The 20,663-nt window shown below is 46.3% G+C and overlaps 1 protein-coding gene across 2 annotated transcripts; it reads left to right on the top strand.

The window, feature by feature from the left end:
• The first annotated feature begins 624 nt into the window (after positions 1-624).
• On the top strand, positions 625-19,520 carry ACBD3 (acyl-CoA binding domain containing 3). Of its 2 annotated transcripts, none has more exons than XM_064709501.1 (8): positions 625-939; positions 7,796-7,937; positions 8,960-9,100; positions 9,797-9,955; positions 11,727-11,901; positions 15,525-15,717; positions 16,385-16,669; positions 17,443-19,520. In XM_064709501.1, exons 1-8 carry the CDS (start codon positions 681-683, stop codon positions 17,652-17,654), a joined length of 1,566 nt encoding a protein of 521 aa, XP_064565571.1. In that variant the 5' UTR covers positions 625-680; the 3' UTR covers positions 17,655-19,520. The 2 variants fall into 2 exon arrangements, with proteins under 2 accessions (XP_064565571.1, XP_064565573.1); XM_064709503.1 differs by lacking the exon at positions 625-939 and adding an exon at positions 1,025-1,207.
• Positions 19,521-20,663: the final 1,143 nt, after the last annotated feature.

Raw genomic sequence — 20,663 nt, 5'->3', positions numbered from 1 at the left:
CACAAGAGGTCAGCAGCAGACCCTACAGCACCTTCCAGCTGGACCAAAAGGCTTTTACAGAATCACAGAATTGTTAAAATTGGAAGGGACCTTTGGAGATCACCAGGCCACCATCCTGCCAAAGCAGGGTCACCTGGAGCACGTGGGGTCTGAATGTCTCCAGAGAGGGAGACTCCACGACCCCCCTGGGCAGCTGTTCCAGTGCAAAAGGCTGAGGTGGAACTTCTCGTGTTATAATTTACGGCCACTGCTCCACACCCTGTCACGAGCACCACCGAAAATCTCGGCGCTTTCAGATATTTTTATGCATTAATGAGATTGCCATTCAGTCTTGTCTCCTCCAGACTTAGCAGGCCCATCTCCCGCAGTTTGTCCTCACGAGGGAGACAGCACTGGTGACAGACCAATATCACCCACGCAGGGCGGACAGGGCGCCCAGCGGCGGCTCCCTCAGTCACTCACGGCCCCGGGACTGCCGGGGGGCGGCAACCCCGAACCCGGAGCAGGCAGTGCCCCTGAGGGGAGGGTAGAGGAGGGGACGAGCCAGCCCCGGTGCCTGCCGCGGGGCGGGGCCGCGGACGGGCCCGGAAGATCCGGGTCGGAGGGGACGGGAAGTCGGGACGTGGCCGCCGCAGCGGAGCAGGAGGCGGAGGGCGGGTGGGAGGCGGTGGAGGAGGAGGATGGCGGCGGTGCTGAGCTCGGACCGGCTCGAGGTCTCGGTGGACGGGCTGACGCTGAGCCCCAACGCCGAGGTGCCGCCCTGCGAAGCGCGGCCGGCGCCGGGCGAGCCGGCGGCGGGGCGGGGCCGAGCGGGCCCCGGCTCCCCGGGCGCGGCGGAGGCCGGCGGCGAGGCGGCGGAGGAGGCGGCGCTGAGCCTGGAGCGGCGCTGGGGCTTCGCGCTGGAGGAGCTCTACGGGCTGGCGCTGCGCTTCTTCAAAGGTGAGCCCGGCCCGCACCGCCCGCCCGCAACCGGGGCAGCCACCGGCACCGGGGAGCCTCGGGCGGCATCGCCCTGCGGGGTCAGGCCGAGCCCCGGGTGCCCCGAGAGCAGCGTGTCCCTGCCTGATGCGGGGCGGGAGCCGGGGCGGGAGCAGACGCTGCCCCGGGCCGCGGTGTGGCACGGCCGGGGGTGGGTGTGCGGCACCCCGTCTGGAACCAGAGCGATGGAGCTCCGTGCCGGTGCCACGGCAAGGGAAAGCTCTCGGAGGTGGGCGAGGAGCGCTCGCCGTGAGCGGTGCCGTGCCCGCTGCCGGCCCGGATCGCGGCCGGAGGTGCCGTGCTCTCTCCTCAGTGTGCCAGCTCCTGGCTGGCTGTGCTGCTCCAGGACCAGAGGACACAGTCCTGAGCCGTGCTGGGGGAGGTTCAGGTTGAATGTCACGAAGAATTTCTGCTCAAAAAGGGCGATTGGACATTGGAATGCGCTGCCCAGGAGGCGGTGGAGTCACCGTCCATGGAGGTGTTCAAGGAAAGAGTGGATGTGGCACTCAGTGCCATGGTCTGGTTGGCACAGTGATGTTGGGTCACAAGCTGGACTCGATGGTCTCAGAGGTGTTTTCCAGCTTAAGTGATTCTGTGATTCTGTGTGCCAAACCCAGCAGGCAGCTGTGAAATACTCCGGGTGTAGACCTGGAGTGCTTTTGCTGGGATCCCAGTAGCCAGGTTCGCTTCTGTCGGAAGATGGGCATACCTTGCCACACTCCTTTACTGTGGAGGGAGAGGTAGACTGTGGGGTTTTGAGGGCAGAGCTGTGCTCACTACCCTGAGCATATTTTGAGGGCAGAGCTCTCTCTGCTCACTGCACTGTGTCACTCCTGTGGCTTCCAGGCAGGCACTGCTCCAGGTGGAGCAGGGAGTGCAGCCTGATGCCTGCCCTAGGGAAGGCGAGCTGTGCACTTGGAAAGGTCGGTCTTGTGGCAGTCAGTTGTTAGGTGACCTCCCAAGGAGGCTGCCTCTGCTAAGGGCAAGCACTGCTGGCAGGTGGGAGCACTGCTGGAAGGACAAAGCTCTCTTTCTTCACATCCTGCACCTGGTAGTTGTTAGGAGCATGTAAGGCTCTAAGCAGTTTTCTTAAGCCCTGGTTCTTTGACTCTATTCTGATGCCCTTCCACAAAGTAGTTATTTTGTTAGCATGCTAATATACAGAGGCGTTATTTTTTAAGCTGTAAAAAACATGAGGGGGTCATAAGATCTTATCTTTTTTCCTCCTGTATCAGAGCTTATCAGATTGTGGAAGCATTGTACTCAGTGTCTTCTTTCTGTAAAAGAAGTTGCTTACAAGAGTTCTGGTTGTGTTTAATGATGCAGAAAGAAATGACTGTGCAGCAGCAAATTCCTTGTCTTGGTCAGCTGTGGTCTTTTTCTGTCTTGGGTTGAATATTCTATGGGAGCCTGTTTTTAGAGTGTGAGCTTGTGTTTACAGTGCAAAAGTTACATGCTGTGAGTGACTTTATCTATATTGTTGCTATGTAGCAATAACCTCTATCTATTTTATCATGTTTTAACAGAATTTATGTTCTGGCTTTATCTCCTCTCTGATGATGAAGTCTGTGGGGTGTTACTTGTGTGTAGGTTCCAGTTCCTTCCCTTGTGCTCTCTTAGCAATGATTTTTTTGTTGTTGTTGCTGTTCTTTTTAATCAAAACTTAATATCCACATGTTTCAGCTTACTCCCGCTCCTTTTTTAACCTTCTGCAATTTCTTGTAAGTCATGGTTGTGCTCATGAGATGATAATTTTCCCCATTCAATTGTGTTCTCATTCTTTCCAGTGAAAATCTTGTTTCTCTATTCTTGTGGCTGGAGTAACTCACACAAAGTCATTGCCCATCATTTCATCTGTAGATTTTTTCCCTAAAAGTGACATAACACAAAGATTTTTATTTATAGATCTGATGGGGAGCTACAGGAGCTTGCAATACTTGGGTTACTGATTCTGCCAGCTCGTTCTATATCTGCACAGCTCCAAAAATAAGTGGTCTCGTTTCCAAATTATTTTCATGCTGTCAGAACAACTGTGGGAGTGGGCACGCCTGGTTAGCAGCCCTGTGCATGCCAAGGAGCAAACAGGGATTCCTCCTGTGCTTCAGGAGAAAACTGATCTGTCTGAAGGGTGGCCCAAATTAACAGGTCACTGCTGAGATCTTGTTCTGACCATTCTTATAAAAACTATGCTGGTAGTTAAGCAGATTTTTTTCTGCTTCAGTGTGCAGCCTGAGTTGTCTGTAACTCTTGGGTATTTTTGTCCCAGAGAAGTTGAATCTGATCAAAATATTTTGAGTTTGCTTATTACAGTGACTGCCGGTGGTGGCACACTGCAGGTGACAGAGTTGCTGAGACAAGGCAGGGTGAGAGTGTGTATAAACAGTGAGCAAAACACAACAGAAACTAGGCTAGGATATTAAAGAGACTCTAAAGCCACTTTATTCTGTCTCTGATAAAGACAATTCTAAAGTGCTCGACCCTGGGTCGCTTCAGCTGTCAGGCCTTAGGCTGTGCAGGAGATGTGCACTATCTTTTTTCTTTCCTTTTCTTTTTTTTAAGATTCATAATGGCTTGTGAAGGGATCTTTTCAGAATAACAGAGGCATGGAAAATAGACGGTAACAGTGTTCCAGTCCATTTTTCTGTGGGAAACAAGAGCCTCCTTTCCCTTCTGCACTCTTTCCCTTCCTGCTCTGTTAAGCCTCGTGCAGGTCAAGCAGCATTTTGGCTGCCATTAAGAAGCTGCTGGATGCAGTGTACAGTGGAGAACAGTCATGTTGCAGTCACTGTACATTTCTTTGCCTGTAATTGTGAGCCCTGGGGCACCTGGCACAGCACAAGTGTCTCTGGTGGCTTCCTCTGCTTGCTGGGCTGGTACAGGTTATGCCGGTGAAGGTAACCTGTTCAAGCTCTCTCCTGAAGCAGGACAGGGTGGCTTGCATAGCTCTGCCAGCAAATCTCTCCCAGGATCAGCCTGGCTCTGTTGTTTTCCACATCCTGTCATTGAAATACCACTGCTCCCAACCTTCAATACATGGCAGTCCCTGAAGTGTTCGTGCACTGTCTAAAGTGATTTGCAGTGCAGCACATCTGAGCAGGCAGTACACAAACCGTATCATTTTGGTATCTAAAAGCTCTCCTGGAATGTTAAGTACTCTAATTTTCTTTGACTGCTCTAGGTTATTTCCTCTTATCCTAACAAGAATGCATCTTCAGCCTCAGCAGAACATCTTTCTCAATTAATTGTTTGACCTCTTTTTTTGAGCACTGATTTGATGGTATGATTGTAATTCGTAAGTTAAGCAGGCTCTTGTTGTCAAGAACATGAAAACCCCTATAAAGTATCTACTTTTGTGAAGTTGAGCTTTGATCATATTTAATTGGAAGGGCCAGTCAGTAATTCTTCTGTGGAGGCAGGACACACTTTCAGGAGGGGAGGATTAGGAGTGTAAGGGTGAACTGGGCTCTGCAGGCAGCACTTCAGTCCTCACACTTCTCAGCTTTGGTCCAGCTCATTAAAACGTTGCAAATGAATAGAATTAACATATGTGACTTCTGCTTTTAAAAGCTGTGAGGTGAAAAATCACTCTTCACAAATTGTTTTTTAGCTGCTTCTGGATGACTCAATGCTGTTCCAGTGGAATTAGGCATTTAGAGTGGGTGAAGTTGGAGTGAAGGTGCAGCATGGTGTGCTGTGTTTCTAATGGAGGAAAAAATCTGAAGTTCTGGAGCAGTAACAGTGTCTTACACAATGCAATCTCTTAAGCATATTTCTTAAACTCCTTTGTGTCTAAATTTGTGAGCTTTTATCAATCCATGTCAATAACACAGTGACATAAACCCCTCACATTGCTACTGACAGCTTCATCTTGCTGTTGTGCTTGCAAAGTGAGCATCTTCCTGGCCTGGTTGGGTCAGGGATCCCAGTGGCACAGGGAAGGCTGTGCAGCTGCTGTGTTATGGATTTCTCAGTGTGTTCCCTGGAGCTCTTTGATGTTCCTGCACTTCCCCCAGCTGTGCGAGGTGTGTGGGTAATGCCTGCTCAAATGGCGCCTTCACGGATGCTTGGATACATTTGGCACTTCTGCTTGTCTAGACACACTAATGCTCTTTTTGGCATATTTGACTCTGCAGATGAATTCTGGTCCTCTGGTTCAGTTAAACACCAACAATTCCTGAGCTTTGGGCTGATTATACAGTGTGGTTTATGCTGTAGAGTTCAACTGAAAAATAGTTAGTGTGAAACTTAACTTCACTGTCTGACTGGCTGCAAGTGTTTTTCTGATAATTTTTTTCTGAGCTACAAGTCACTGAAAGCTTGTCTTGTGTTTTTCTCCTCTGTCTTTTCCCCCTCTCTTAATTTAGCTTGTTTGTTGTTCTCCCCTTGGGTCGCCATTCTTTGTAAATGCAGATTTTGTCTTCTCACAGTAATTAGGGCATGAGGTCTGACTTGTCTGTTCTGTGAAAATGCAGATGTGCTGTGTGTTGCATGGGAAATGAAGGTTTTTTCACTCTAACTCTCCTCAGGAGTGAGTTCAAACACTGATGATGTTAAGTGGCTTAGGTAGCAGTTGAGTACAGCAAATAGCTGTGTGTTTTGCCAGACAGATGTAGGTACACAGGTTGTGAAAAGTTAACTGTGCTGTAGGGACCCCCTTGAGAATCATGCTTTGCTCAGAAGCCTGGCAGAGTTTCAGTGCAGTACCTTTGTAATTGGCTTGCTTTGTAGCAGGATGCCCCAGGATATTAAGTATTATTTCAAAGTAGTTCTGTTTATTTGGGCTAATGGTTGTGCTGGTTACCTAATAAGCAAATTCTGGGTTGAGTGTAAAGTGTGAAGAGTTGAGGAAAAGCCAAAGGGCTCTTTGGTAGGCCTGAGAGTAGGAGCTGAAAGCTCACCAGAATGTGGTGATTTGAATCCCTGGAGGATCATAGACTTGGAGTGGGAAGGGACTGCTGGGGATTGTCAGATTTAGCCCTCCTTTTCAGTTCAGGCTTCAGACACTTGGGTCTTGGACATCTTCAATCATGAAGGCTTAAAAACTTCCCAGGGCTTTCAGTTCCAGTGCTCAATCACTCTTCAGTTTAAAAAACAAAAAACAACAGCATTAAAGAAACGCCAACAACTTCAAGCAAACAGGCAAAACAAAACCCCATAAAAATGCTTAAGTGGCATTTCTTATACTTCAGTTTGTGTCAGCTGCCTCTTGTCCTTTCATTTTCTGCACTGAGTCAACTCTGGTTCAGTTTTTATATCCTCCCTCTTTTCTACCCCACCAGATATTTTTGGAAGTAGATATTTCTGGGGAGAAATGCTTCTTTTTCTGAAGCTGGCAGTTCTGTTTGCTGCAAGGTCGTGTGACACTGGGACAAGAGCAAATACTTGAAATTCTGCAACAGTGATGTGGACTTCTAGGAATGGATAATAAGTAATTAAATATTTGCTTTTCTAATCATTTGATTGTGGTTTATGTGATTTATTCCAAATAAATGGCATGCATGTAGTAGTTCCTTTTGATGTTTCAGCTGAGGAAGTCCAGCAATGTCCTGAACTTTGCCTGGCAAAAATAGAATGTCTTGCTGTGACCTGCAAGCACTTTCCCACTGGGATTGTTTCTGATTTCCAGAAGTGTTTGCTCTGAGTTTTTCAGTACTGTAGTAGGGATATTTTCCTTCCTCTCTAGTTGTAAGATTCACTTCTTTTCCTGTTAGTAGCTGTTCACAAGTGCCAGCCAAGCAATTTTGCAGGATGTGTCAGCCTGAAATTTAGGTGTGGGCTGTTCAGTTTGGGGCTGTGAGCACCTTGCTCTGAAGGAGAGCTGGGAATGAGTGGCAGCTTTGTCCCCAGCTCCCAGCTGCATGGAGAGCAGTGCAGTCATGGGAATTACCTATCTTTTACCTCTGGAGCAGCTTCCTCATTTCTCCTTCCAAAAGGAGATGGTGCTTGTTTATTTGTTTTCCTGCTTGAGAAAAATGTCTTTTTTCTTAATGAGCAGTGTAGTCACACACAGCAATGCCTGTTTCTTTGATTTGTTTTGACAGTTTCAATGTGTTGAGGTAAGTCCTAGCTGACTGATTCACATACCATTTTAAATCAATGCAACTATCTTCTTACCAGTAAAAGCATGCTGGGATCCAACTGGGAATGCTTCAGAGGATGTTCCTGTGGAGCCACTGGAATTTTCAGGCTTATGTTGCCTTCTTGTTGTCAGAGTTCACTGTATGTGTTGGAGCTGATGGAGTCAGCTGCAAGGCTTTTCCTGTGAGGGGCTGTTCCAGCTGCCTTGGCCAAGGAAAACTCTCCTTGACTCTTAATTTCTCCTCTCTGCAGCTCTCCTTGCCTTCACCCTTGGTTGTTCTGCTTTCATCAATGTGAGGAGCATGAAAGGAGAGCAGTTTATAAAGCTAACATCACATCTTTCTTTGTGGAGATCCTTCCTATGCACACCAGAGTAGACTTGGCAGACACATTTGAATTCTGTTGAGGTTTTTAAATATTTTGGAGATTCTAGATCCATATGGTGTGATGTTCAACAAATTAATGTAAATATCTGTGTGATGACTGACTGGAGATAGTGGGATGCAAAGCACTCCACACTGAAGTTTTCATTAGCTGAAGTAGATGTGTTTCTTCTGGACAGATCTATGTTTTAAATAGAACTGACTTAATTTGTCTAACCCTTTGTGACTCAACTTTTTTTTTTTCTCTCTGTTTTTATGGTGGAAATTATGGTAATGGTTATGCCACCTATTCATTCATATTCTGTGTTTAATTAATCAGAACAGTGAAAATTTCTTTCTTTTTTTTTTCCTTGCAGAAAAAGATGGCAAAGCCTTTCACCCAACATATGAAGAAAAGCTCAAACTGGTGGCACTGCACAAGCAGGTTCTGCTGGGACCTTACAACCCTGACACTTGCCCTGAAGTTGGATTCTTTGATGTGCTGGGGAATGATAGAAGGTAAAAGGGCTGGAGCTTTTGTTGGTCTTAACTCTGCTTTTCCTGTGAGGAGACAACATCATCCAATTTCTACAAGTGTGTGGGTTATCTCAAGTGGAAAGTGAAAGTGGCCTCTTCAAATACGTGCAAGAAGTGTGAGTCACAGTTCAGTACAGGAACTAACAGAAGATTATTGGGTGATTTTTATTTCTTTTTCAACCACACTAGGAGCTGCTCTGCTGGCAGTCAGGTTCTCATAATGCATTAATGTGCAGGCCCATGCTTCATCCAAACCCCACACCATGGCTACAGCAGGCCAAGGTTTTGCCAGTGGTAGAAGCATTCATGACAGCTTGTCCTAACACCAAAGCTAATTTCTGAGGTCAGAAAATTAAAACCTGCTGCATTCAAACCCTGAGTAAATCTTTTATGAGACCTGGGGAGTCTCAGGTATGTGTCTGGTGTTGCTTGCAGCTCAGGCTGCACTTCTCATGTTCATTGTTGCTCTTTTGAGTGTTCTGGAGTGGAGGCAATGTGCAAGACAGCAGTGGTTTTTCTGAGGTGGACCCAGTGCACTGCTTTTACACAAAGGGATGCAGCTTTTCTTAGAAAGAGCAAGGCTGTTTCTTTCAACCATCTGAAGTGCTGTAATCAATAGCTGTTACCATGTTTGTTCATTCAGGAAAATGCATGCTTTTTTTTCTACAAACTAGAGTGGAAGGAGATTAAAAAACTACTTCAGGTTCACTTGGAGCTGGGAAGTTTTTGGACAAAGCTCAGAATTTAAAGTAGGGTTGATGGGATGTATGAAATTTCATGTAAGAGCTGAGTTATGTCTATTTGGAAGAGAAGAAAAGAGAACATTGTGCAGGCAGAAGAGAACATTTTACTGTCTTTGGGAAGAAGTTGTTGGTTCTCTGAAACTGCAAATGATAATGTTTGGTTCCTGGTCTTCCAACTTTTTTTATTTGCTGGGTTGTCAGCGCTCACTACTGGCTTAAAAAGAGTTGAGTCTGTTATTTCAGCTGAATTCTCTCTCTCAGGAAGGAATGGGCTGCCCTTGGAAACATGTCAAAGCAAAAAGCTATGACAGAATTTGTCAAGCTCCTACATAGGTGCTGCCACTTGTTCTCAACGTATGTCACTTCCCACAAGATAGAGAAAGAAGAGCAAGAAAAGAAAAGGTAACATTTGGGTGCTTTGGTGTTGGCAGCTATGGAGTGTGTAACTCTTGGCCTGCAGACTGTACCACAGCTAGCTGAGGTTGGAGTTGCCTTGGGAAGGGAAATGCTTGAAATGTAGGTGGCTGTGGTACCATTTGATCTCTTAAAGCTTTTTTACTTTGCCAGTAATGGGTGGTTTTTAGGAGTTCTAAGAATTTTGTTGATACTGTCATCTGCTTAAGAAGAAATGCTTCACAAAATGTCTGTCCCAATATGTCTGTGGACTAAATATACAGAGAATATTGTCAATTTTAAACTTCTCTTCTAATATGGGTTAGCAGCTTGATAAACGCTGCCTTATTGTTGCTACTATTAAACCATAGTATCCACATCATTATTGAACATGTATGAAAGCTTGGAAAATGTGTTTAAAGCTTCCAGGCAATTTTTTTTTGCAGTACGGGTGGCATAGTAACAGGTTAGCATGAATATCAAATTTAGCACAGAATTTACCCTTGTCGTGCTGCTGAGTTCAATAAAACTCTGCAATAATCTGATTTTTTTGTGTGTGTGTCCAGTAAGACACTTCTCCAAGCCAAGTTTAAGTGTGAGGAGATGGTACCAGACAAAAAGCCTCACTGGGCAGGCAAAAGGTTGGAAATAACTCATCCTGGGACTGTGGGAGTGCTGGAATGGCTCACTGAGGGGGTGTTGCAGGAGAGAAGAGGAAGAGCGGAGGCGGCGTGAGGAGGAGGAGCGGGAGCGGTTACAGAAGGAAGAAGAAAAACGGAGGAGGGAAGAGGAGGAGAGGCTGAGGAGGGAAGAGGAGGAGAGGAGGAGAATAGAGGAGGAACGGCTTCGCATGGAGCAGCAGAAGTGAGTAGTGGAAACAACACTTAAAAGAAAATAGCTGCCTTGCATTGGAGACAATTGGAATATACAGTTCTGATTATATTTCATTGTTCCCATCACACCCAGATGCTGGAAACACAGATCTGGCTTTGCACATGTAATATTTAAGAGAATGGTAAAGCTGTTCCACATCAGTCAGCTATTTTCCACCATAAAAATGGCTTTGCAGGGGGTGTCTCTGAAGTAGAGCCAATGCTTGCTGTGTAGTGGGTTTGAGAAGGGAGCAAATAATTAAACCACAAGTTTTGCTGCTTGTTTAACGTGGTGAGAGCCAGAGGAGTGTAAGAGACAGACATAAATTTATTCATACAATAGAAAGTGTTGCACAGTGCTAAGTGACAACAAGTGTGGTATGCCTTGAAGTTGAGAGGGTTTTTCACATGAATGGGAGCTGTGTATGAAGTGGTCATAGCAGGTTACAGAGATAAAGAGTTTAGACAGAAAAGGAATGTGGGTACCAAGTGTATCTAAACTGGTCATAGTTTGCTGAAAAGCTGTAAATCCTGCTCTTTGGGATATTACACCAGTCTAATATTGATGCTTTAGAACATGGTTTTTGGGGATGGAAGAAGAGTGAGAAGGAAAGAATTTTTCTTGCAGTTGTGCGATGCTTCTTCCTTCCTCTGAAACACTGATAGCTGGTCACTCATGGATGTAACATGAGACAGGCCCTTGATCTATCTTGTCATTTAGCCATAGGATTTCTGCTAGTTCTTTGGAGAGAGGAGAAGAACAGCCTGGGTGTATGTAACCCATGTGTTCCTCCTGAAGTTTCAGCAGTTGAGTTTTCTGGAGATGCAGATGTCCCATCTGGCAGCATTTTTTTGTTGTTCTTCCTGAATTAATCCACTGTCAGTCATGTTTTTCATGCTTGTTTGCATACTGACCAGTAAAACTAAGATAGCTATGTGGTGTGTTTTTCATAGATTTACCAAAAAGCATTGGTGAAGCAGATTTATTCCTGTGACAGTGGTCACAAGGGTTGCAGGATGAAGAGAGAGACGAGAATGTTGACTTCATGTTCAGAAGGCTTGATTTATTATTTTATGATATATATACTACATTATAACTATGCTAAAAAGAAATAGAAGGAAAGTTCTCAGAAGGCTAGCTAAGCTAAGAATAGAAAAGCATGGATAACAAAGATCTGTGTCTCAGCAGAGAGTGAGACCCAGCTCTGCTGTGAGTGGTCAATGAATCTAAACATCCACAGGAGACCAATCACAGATCCACCTGTTGCATTCCACAGCAGCAGATAACCATTGTTTACACTTTGTTGCTGAAACTTCTCAGCTTCAGCAGGAAAAATCCTAACGAAAAGATTTTCATGAAAAGACGTCTGTGACATATTCCTACCAATATTTCTAGGAGCTCTGCTGGAAGGATGGTTTCTGCAAAAAGCATATGTGGGTTTTTTCCCTTGCTTTGTTTGATAAATTTAGTCATGTGGGTTTTGTGTAGCACTACCTCTTTATCAGACTGCAGATTGAGATTATTGTGGTTGTTTTAACATTTGATGTTTCCAAACAATGGGTAGAAAACGTTTCTCTCAGTGTATTTTTAGGCAAAGCTCACACATCTGCCTTAGTTCTGGGTTCCAGTCCATTACGTAGATTCATTTTAACTGGGTTTTGCAGACTGGAATTCAGAGCTGTGAGTGGCCTGAGAGGCAGCTCAGTGCAGGGATTCCCCGTGCTGAGCTGTTGGTAAGGTCTGTGCTCCCTGTGCTGTGCAGGCAGCAGATCATGGCAGCGCTGAACTCGCAGACGGCCGTGCAGTTCCAGCAGTACGCGGCACAGCAGTACCCCGGCAACTTCGAGCAGCAGCAGCTCCTCATCCGCCAGCTCCAGGAGCAGCACTACCAGCAGTACATGCAGCAGCTCTACCAGGTGCAGCTGGCACAGCAGCAGGTATGGCTGGGCTTTGTGTCCCTGGGAGCGTGGGCTCTGTGTCACTGGGAACGTGGGCTTTGTGTCCCAGGCTGTCCCTGGGGAACATGGGGTCTGTGTCCCAGGTTGTCACTGAGAACCTGGGCTCTATGTCCTAGGCTGTGACTGGGGAACCTGGGCTTTCTGTCACTGGGAAATGTGGGCTCTGTCACCCAAGCTGTCACTGGGAACCAGGGCACTGTGTTCCAGGTTGTCCCTGGGAACCTGGGCTCTGTGTCACTGGGGAATGTGGGCTCTGTGTCCCAGGCTGTCACTGGAAAATGTGGGCTCTGTCACCCAGGCTGTCACTGGGAATTTTGGGCTTTGTGTCCCAGGCTGTCCCTGGGGAGCCTGGACTCTGTGTCACTGGAAAATGTGGGCTCCATGTCCCAGGCTGTCACTGGAAAATGTGGGCTTTGTGTCAATGGGAAACATGGGCACTGTGTTTCAGACTGTCACTGGGAAATGTGGGCTCTATGTCCCCTGGGAACCTGGGCTTTGTGTCCCAGGCTGTCACTGGGAACGTGGGCTCTGTGTCACTGGGAACGTGGGCTTTGTGTCCTAGGCTGTCCCTGGGAACCTGGGCACTGTGTTTCAGACTGTCACTGGGAAATGTGGGCTCTATGTCCCTGGGAACCTGGGCTCTGTGTTCCAGGTTGTCACTGGGAACCTGGGCTTTGTGTCACTGGGGAAGGGAACGTGGGCTTTGTGTCCCAGGCTGTCCCTGGGGAACGTGGGGTCTGTGTTCCAGGTTGTCACTGGGAACATGGGCTCTATGTCCTAGGCTGTGACTGGGGAACCTGGGCTCTCTGTCACTGGGAAATGTGGGCTCTGTGTCCCAGACTGTCACTGGGAAATGTGGGCTCTGTGTCACCCAGGCTGTCACTGGAAATTGTGGACTCTGTGTCCCAGGCTGTCATTGGGGAACCTGGGCTCCATGTCCCAGACTGTCACTGGGGAACCTGGGCTCTGTGTCACTGGGAAATGTGGGCTCTGTGTCCCAGGCTGTCACTGGGAACGTGGGCTCTGTGTCACTGGGGAATGTGGGCCCTGTGTCCCAGGCTGTCACTGGAAAATGTGGGCTCTGTCACCCAGGCTGTCACTGGGAACCTGGGCACTGTGTTTCAGACTGTCACTGGGAAATGTGGGCTCTATGTCCCTGGGAACCTGGGCTCTGTGTTCCAGGTTGTCACTGGGAACCTGGGCTTTGTGTCACTGGGGAAAGGAACATGGGCTTTGTGTCCCAGGCTGTCCCTGGGGAACGTGGGGTCTGTGTCCCAGGCTGTCACTGAGAACCTGGGCTCTGTGTCCTAGTCTGTGACTGGGGAACCTGGGCTCTCTGTCACTGGGAAATTTGGGCTCTGTGTCCCCCAGGCTGTCACTGGAAATTGTGGACTCTGTGTCCCAGGCTGTCACTGGGAAATGTGGGCTCTATGTCACTGGGGAACCTGGGCTTTGTGTCACTGGGGAATGTGGGCTGTGTCCTAGGCTGTCCCTGGGAAACCTGGGCTCTATGTCTCAGGCTGTCCCTGGGATACATTAACTTGCCTGCTGTTATCCCCTTGGAAAGATAATTGCCACAGGGAGAGCTCCCCTGCTAGTGACTAATGCTGCTTCAGGTTCAAACACCAAAGCCCCTTCATTTGTTTCATCTTTTGGAGTAGTTTTCTGAAGCAGCTGTTAATTAAGAAAGCACTAAGCATTCTTTACTAATGACTTGGTTCAATGCAATTATTAGAGATGAAATGTGAGCTGCTCTGCTGCAGAGTTGGTGATGTGTGTGTGTAATTTAATGACACACCAGTGCCTCTGAGCATGAGCAGATATTGCATTTGCAAGGAATGCCCCAACAAAGGCAGGAATGATGCATTTGACTCTGTTTTTAGAAGGTTAATTTATTACCTTATAATACTATATTTTATAAAAAAATACTATACTAAAGAATACAAAAAAATACTGAATGCTAAAAAGATAATAATGAAAACTTGTAACTCTTTTTAGAATCCTAATACAGCTTAGTACTAATTACTAACAATTAATAACTAATAATAACTAATAACTTGCAGTTAATACTTACAGTACAAATAACTTACAGTTAATGAGTTAAAACAACTCACACTAAAAACTAATTAAACAATTACCTGTAGGCAAACAATTTCTAAACACATTTTGCACTTGAACACAACACAAGAAAAAACAAATGAGATAAAAAGTGGGGGTTTTTTTCTCTAGAGCTTCTCAGCTTCCCAAGAGAAAAATCCTAAACAAAATTAAAAAAAAAAATTAATACCATAAACAGACTTCTTCATGTGACTCTCCTGAAGATCAGTGCATTTGCAGCACTGCTGGCTTGGAGGTTGCTTCTCCCTGCCAGCCTGAGCAGTGCTGACTTCTCTCTCCTCCTGCTCCTGCTGCCTGACTGCAACACATACTGATACCTGGTGAAGGTGCTTGCCTGCAAAAAGCTGCTCCTGGTTTGGGTGGGAGGACAGCCTGAGCTCCGTACTTGAGCTAAAGACCCACAGTTCAGTAACTGATTTAGGTTATTTGTATTTTGTGGAGGCTGATGCCCTCAGTAATGTCCAAGGAAGGGAGCCATGTGGGCCTCATGAAGTTCAGCAATGCCCCTCATCCCAGGAAGGGTTCATGGACAGGTTTATGGAGCTTTGAGCAGCCTGGTCTGGTGGAAAGTGCCCATTCCCATGGCAGGGGTGTGGAACTGGGTGATCTTTATAGCTCCCCTCTAAGCCAAACCACAGCTGGATGGAGCTGAGGTGGTGCAGGACAGGCAGAGACTTTCTTTACTGTTATAATTACTCTTTGGGCTTCCCTCCTGCAGCTTCTGTGACACCTCTGAGGAATACTTTATTGGGATGCCTGTGAGTCAGGTGCACTGGGATCTGTTAGTGCAGTTGGGAAGTGCTGTTCTGCTTACAGATTTTTTTCTATATTGTCCTCATATTCCTGCAGGATGCCTATATTCCATTTGCTCATCAAAATCTTGTCATGATTAGGTTATCCTTTAGAGTGCCACTGTCACATATTTTCCCTGTCCCAAAAAAAAAAAGCCTGTGTTGTCTCTCTGGGCAGGCAACAAGGGTCAGGGAGGTTGCTCAAGGGAGTTCTCTGTTTGATTCATAAATTGGCAAGTAGCTCATAGACCTACAATAGTCAGCTCTTTTTAGACCTGGATGAGCTCAGGCTGGATGGAACCCTTCCAGCCAGCAAAAAAAACAAAAAAAAACCCCAAAAACCCAAACCAAAACAAACAAAAAACCCAACAAAAGAAAAAAAAAACCAGCAAACAAATCACACTTCCAACTTAGATAGAAATGTTATAGCAATGAAAAACTTCCATAGTTAAGTGCAAGAGTTTGTGTGTACCATAATTCATTTGAAAGTTGAATTTTATTTTGTTCAGGTTGTATCCACCAGCCTAGAACCAAGTGATTTCCCATCCCTTGGGACTGAGCAGATGTAACTGCTTAATGTGTGCTGCTTTTGGGTCAAAGGGTTAAATTGTCTTTATATCTTCTGCTGGAAAGTATAAAACTGGCATCTTGGGATGGTTTGGTTGTGCTTGACTTAAATTCCTGTTGTTTTAGGCAGCTTTACAGAAGCAGCAGGATGCAGTGGTGGCAGCAACAGGGACACCCCTGACTACTGCATCAAAGGTGAACAGCCCTGCCCCAGGGGACACCCCATCCATTAATGGGCAGGCCAGTGCTCATGCAGACAGCCCTGAAAAGGAGTTGGATCCAGAGGTTTTGGAAGAAGCACTGGAGAATGGACCAAAAGGTGGGACTAGCTGAATTTCTGAATGAAAAATAAACAGCAAAAGCCTTTCTTAGGGTTCAGGTGTCTTAAGTAGGGTTACTGTGGTTCTTTGTTTGGCTTCATTTGCCTATGGAAAAGCTGGGTTTGATTGCTGGGGCTGCTGTCTCTGATGGGAGGATAATATTGCACAGGCAAAGCTCAGCTTTGGGAGGGGAGGGAAAGAGGAAGCAGCAAAAGCATTTCAGCAAAGTTGATGGGATCCAGAACCTCCTGTCACTCTAGGCTTGAAGGAAAGGGGATAAAAGTTCTAGCACAAAGCTGTTTTGGGCAGAAATATGCTCAGATTTACTTGATGTGGGTCAGAGCTGTTTAAAGATGGTTACAGTGAAGGATTCTGTACCTGTCACCTGTAGCAGTGCATTTACCTCCTGAGGCTTTTGTGCATAAACAGTGTTGCTTTAAATGTGCTGGATGGGTGAATTGGTAGCATTTAGTAGTGTTGTAAATAAATTTGCACTGGTTCATGCATCCTTTCAGAGCTGAAACTTGCTTCCAGGTTATTTTTTTTTAACAGAAGAAGCAACTTTAATGCTTGGGGCCCACAAGTGCTGCTCAGGCACACACTTAAGGGTGCAGCATAAATAACTGCAGCAAAGCCTAACTGGAGAATTTCCCCTCCTGTCTCCAGACTCTGTCCCAGTGATTGCTGCCCCATCCATGTGGACACGACCCCAGATCAAAGACTTCAAGGAGAAAATCCGCCAGGATGCAGACTCTGTGATCACCGTGGGCCGAGGAGAAGTGGTCACAGTCAGAGTCCCAACCCATGAGGAGGGGTCCTACCTCTTTTGGGAGTTTGCTACAGACAATTATGACATTGGTTTTGGGGTGTATTTTGAATGGACAGACTCCCCTAATACTGCAGTCAGTGTGCATGTCAGCGAGTCCAGTGATGATGAGGAGGAAGAGGAAGGTAAGCATGCTAATGTCTGTAAACTGTCAGGCTTTGCTGCTGTGAGGGGAACCCCCTCTGATGGTCTTATGGAATCTCCTGCTTTCCCTGGCTTCCATCTTGTTTCAATTTTGAGCAGCAACTGCAGTTCTGCAATAACTCACAGACCCAAAGCAGCTGAGGCTGGGGAAATCCTTTTCCTGAGTCAGCTGAAGCCCATGGTGGGACAGAGCACAGTGGATGTGCACTCTGAAACCTTGGGAGCAATCCTGTCCTGCTGTTCAGGAGGTGTTTTAGGGAGGAAGCTTCCTTGAGGCTGCAGCAAAACACCCTCAGAGAGCAGGTCCTGCCAGTGGCTGAGCCACAGGTCACAGCCTTTGCCTGTGGAGGAGTCCAGCATCACAAAAATGTTATGAAATGAGCAGTGATTGCTTGGAATGAGCTGCCCTGACCTAGGAAGCAGTGGCTTTTGGGGATTACTGCCAAGTAATGGCACATCAGTGGTGGGTGATTGTGGTACTGAAAACTGGAGTTTGGCATCTCCACAAACTGACCTGGCTGGGCTGGGGAGGTGGGTGTGCTGAGTTTTGATATCAAACTGATAAAATCATGATAAAGTGATCATGCTGTTTTTCCTGCTTCTGGGTGCTTCATTCCCAGCCCTGGTTTGAATCCCTGTGACTCCTCTCATTCCTGAACTGACAAAGAGGGCTTTGTCCCCTGGAGATTAGTCTGACTTGCCTTCATAAAGCACCCACCCATGTTCACTGACACCTCTTTTTTTTCCCTTGCAGAAAATACTAGCAGTGAAGAAAAAGCCAAAAAGAATGCCAACAAGCCTCAGCTAGATGAAATAGTGCCTGTGTACAGACGAGACTGTCACGAAGAAGTGTATGCTGGCAGCCACCAGTACCCAGGGAGAGGAGTTTATCTTCTTAAATTTGACAACTCCTACTCTCTATGGAGGTCAAAAACAGTTTACTACAGAGTTTATTATACTAGATAAAGGTGTGGCTGTGTCTGAGGCTGGGCTGTGCAGAAGATGTCGTTTTATTTGGAATTTTCTTCAAGCATAATGGATCCTTTTGAGTCTGTGTTTCATCCTGTCTGTATCTGTATGGTTTGTGTGAACTTTTAACAAGTAGACACCGGGATCTTCCTGCTCCATGACACTAATGCATATTGCATTGGGCTTAACACAGGATCTCCCTAACCTTTTTTGGGGATTGGAGCCATTGGCTCCAGTGCTGAGGTCACATCCATTGCACTTGATAAAGCCTCATGAAAAAGGGGGAGGGAGTTGCTGGCTCACTGGCTGGGTGATCTGATGTTTCCAGGTCTGGATGCCTTGAATAACTCGTTGATGGTTAATTTTAAGGTCCCATCAGTAACTGGTAGATTTGGATGCAGTTTGCTGTGTAGCAAGTTTTCTCTTAACTGTAATTGAATGTCAGATTTTTTTACACCATTAAAACTTGAAACTTTGAGTTTATGCAGTTTAGAAACAAGTTGTCTCACTTCTGTCCTCATCAAAGAAGAAACATCCAGTTCCTTAAAGCAGTGTAGTGTGTAAGGCAGGGATGAACAGCATCCTGAAAGTACAGCAAACAACCTCTTCTGAAGGCTTAAGCTGAATGATGTTCAAAAGTATGTGTAACAAGAAGAACCTTCATCTCTGCCCCACTGATAACCCTAAAATAAAAGTCGTATTTTGATGCAGTTAGCTTTGAACAGGACACAGACTGCTCCTGAGTTTAATGGGGTTTTAGTGGGGTAGACTAAAAAAACTTCAAGGCTACCAACTTGAAACCAGTTTTGTAAGACCAGAATACACGTGTTGTGCACCTGGAGAGCAGTCAGTCACTTTGACAGAGTACAGGAGTTAATGTTGCACTAATGATGGAAATCACTGCCACTCCTTTTTAGTCTGACCTGGTGATAGTGGGGTGCAAACTTTCTGCTTTAACTTGTAGCTGTGGGCAGAAAGGCCAGGTGCACACACAGATCCTTAAGGTAGCTTTAACCTCAGTTTCACGTGGTTTGTTGGGGCATTTGGTATTTTCCTAAAGTGAGAAAGCAGTGCAGGTGTCCCTTGGCTTGAGGCTGCAGTGAGAATCCTCTGCCCAGAGCCCAGGGCTGCCTGTTGCAATAATAATTTGTGCAAGTGCTCTGTGCATGGGTGATGCACCTTGTTACTGGGGGGAAATCAAGGGTTGCTTTGTGTCTCAGAGCAGCTCTGGCAGTCAGGCTCCCTCTGATCAGCTGCAGCATGAGCAGTTCCATGGCAGATGATGCTGGGCTGGCAGGGTTTGTGTGAACGGTCACTTTGTACATACATGATACTTTCCTTTGCTCATACCAACCATGGAGATGCTTCTCCTAGAGTGCTTAACTTGTCATCTTGCTTTTTGGGTCAGCAACACCTTACCAGCTTACAGCTAGTTAGTGCTGCTTAATCCAAAAACACTGTACAATGTTCTGCTCTTGTGTACATACAGTATATAAACCATGAATTTAGAAAGTACCTTGCTTTTAAAGAAAACTGTATTTAATGTAAAAAAAAAAAAAGAAAAACAACAAAAAAAAAACCTTTTAAAAAGGCAGGCACTAATATATTTCTTCTGGTCTTCAAATTACTTTTTTATTTTTTTGTCCATACAAAAATGTTACAACTTCTTCCTTTAAGAATATGTTCTTGGGAGCGGTGTTTGTTGCTTTAAATGGCAGCACTTACTGTCATGTGTTGGATGCTAGAACTTCTACATTTTCAGACTTTTTTTTTATTGCCTCTGGCTGTTGATAGTACAGTACAAGTGCGATTTCAAGATACCTTGAGATAGTATTTAATCCTAATTAAAAGACATTTATCTGTAATGCTGTTGACTTTTCATTAATTTCCAAACCTTGGCGTTGCTGTGTGTGGCTCTGGAGCTGAGATAAGCTTGTCATCATCTCTCCCATGTCCAGAGGTGCACACTGTGGTCAGGGGCTCTGCCCAGGAATGTCTCTGGACCATCTCTCAGTCCTGGGAGAGCCCAGCCTGAGCTGCAGTGTCTCTTTGGGTTTTCTGTGGGTAGCAGAAGGGGTTGGATGTGGGCAGCTGAAACCTGTAAGCTCTCTCCTCCAAAAGTGTCCTGAAATCCCTCCCCTGGAGGGCAAGACAGGACCATGCACGGTTTAGAGTGAACAAGAAGAAAAGCAAGGAGCTAGAGACAAAAAGGCAAGTTATGCTGAGGTTTGTGTCCATCACTTTTTACTGCTTAGCTGCTGGTGCTGGTGAGCAGCTTAGCGTGGAGCTGAGGCCAGGATGTGCCCTAATTTGGCCCCAGAGCTCACCTGGAGAGCAGAATTCTCTTCAGAGAGAACAAAGCAAGTGCTGTGCTATTAGAGCAAGATCCTGAGAAGTTCAGTGTACCACAGTCTGGGAGTGCTGCAAGCTAATTCCACACAAAATGTGCAAGGGCATCGAAAACCAAAGCAATTACAGCAGCCTATTTTACCTGTCATGCATGAATAAACTCCCCTTTCCCCAGTTAGAAGGGAAGCCCTGTGCTCCTCACGGCTCACTTTGGGCAGCTCCCTCCCACAGGAGTTACTGCCAGCACTTTGTGTGATGAACAGAGTCACTGCAGTGGCACCAGGTGACACAGCATCACCAGCTTGGCACAGCTCAGCTCTGGATGCTCTGGTCCTTGGAGAAAAGCTGATCCCAGGGAGAAAACAGCATCAGAACAGGTTCTGGGATGTCAAAGGAAGGGGACCAGGACACCATATGGTTCATCACAGGCCCTCAGGTCCGGTCCGGTCCCGGTCCCTCAGGTCCTTCAGGTCCCAGTCTATTGAAAAAAGTATCAAACACTTACACAGCAAATAATAAGCTTATGAATATTCTGTAAGCCAAGCAATCTATTGGTTAAACTATACCATGAACTCTTCCTCATTCCTTAGGGGTTACATCTCTCTTTTCTCATGTCTCTCTCACTGTTTGTTATCCTACTATAGCTAGGCCCCAAGG

Source organism: Zonotrichia leucophrys, chromosome 3 (genome assembly GCF_028769735.1).
Source record: "Zonotrichia leucophrys gambelii isolate GWCS_2022_RI chromosome 3, RI_Zleu_2.0, whole genome shotgun sequence".
Taxonomy (NCBI): domain Eukaryota; kingdom Metazoa; phylum Chordata; class Aves; order Passeriformes; family Passerellidae; genus Zonotrichia; species Zonotrichia leucophrys.
Note: the sequence above shows the minus strand (reverse complement) of the source record. Positions and strands in the feature narration are given on the sequence as shown.

Excerpts from the sequence above, each read along its gene's own strand:
- ACBD3 (XM_064709501.1), top strand. The coding sequence starts at position 681 with ATGGCGGCGGTGCTGAGCTCGGACCGGCTCGAGGTCTCGGTGGACGGG. Across the intron at positions 940-7,795 it reads GGCGCTGCGCTTCTTCAAAG|AAAAAGATGGCAAAGCCTTT; the intron begins GTGAGCCCGGCC and ends TTTTCCTTGCAG. Across the intron at positions 11,902-15,524 it reads TGCAGCTGGCACAGCAGCAG|GCAGCTTTACAGAAGCAGCA; the intron begins GTATGGCTGGGC and ends CTGTTGTTTTAG.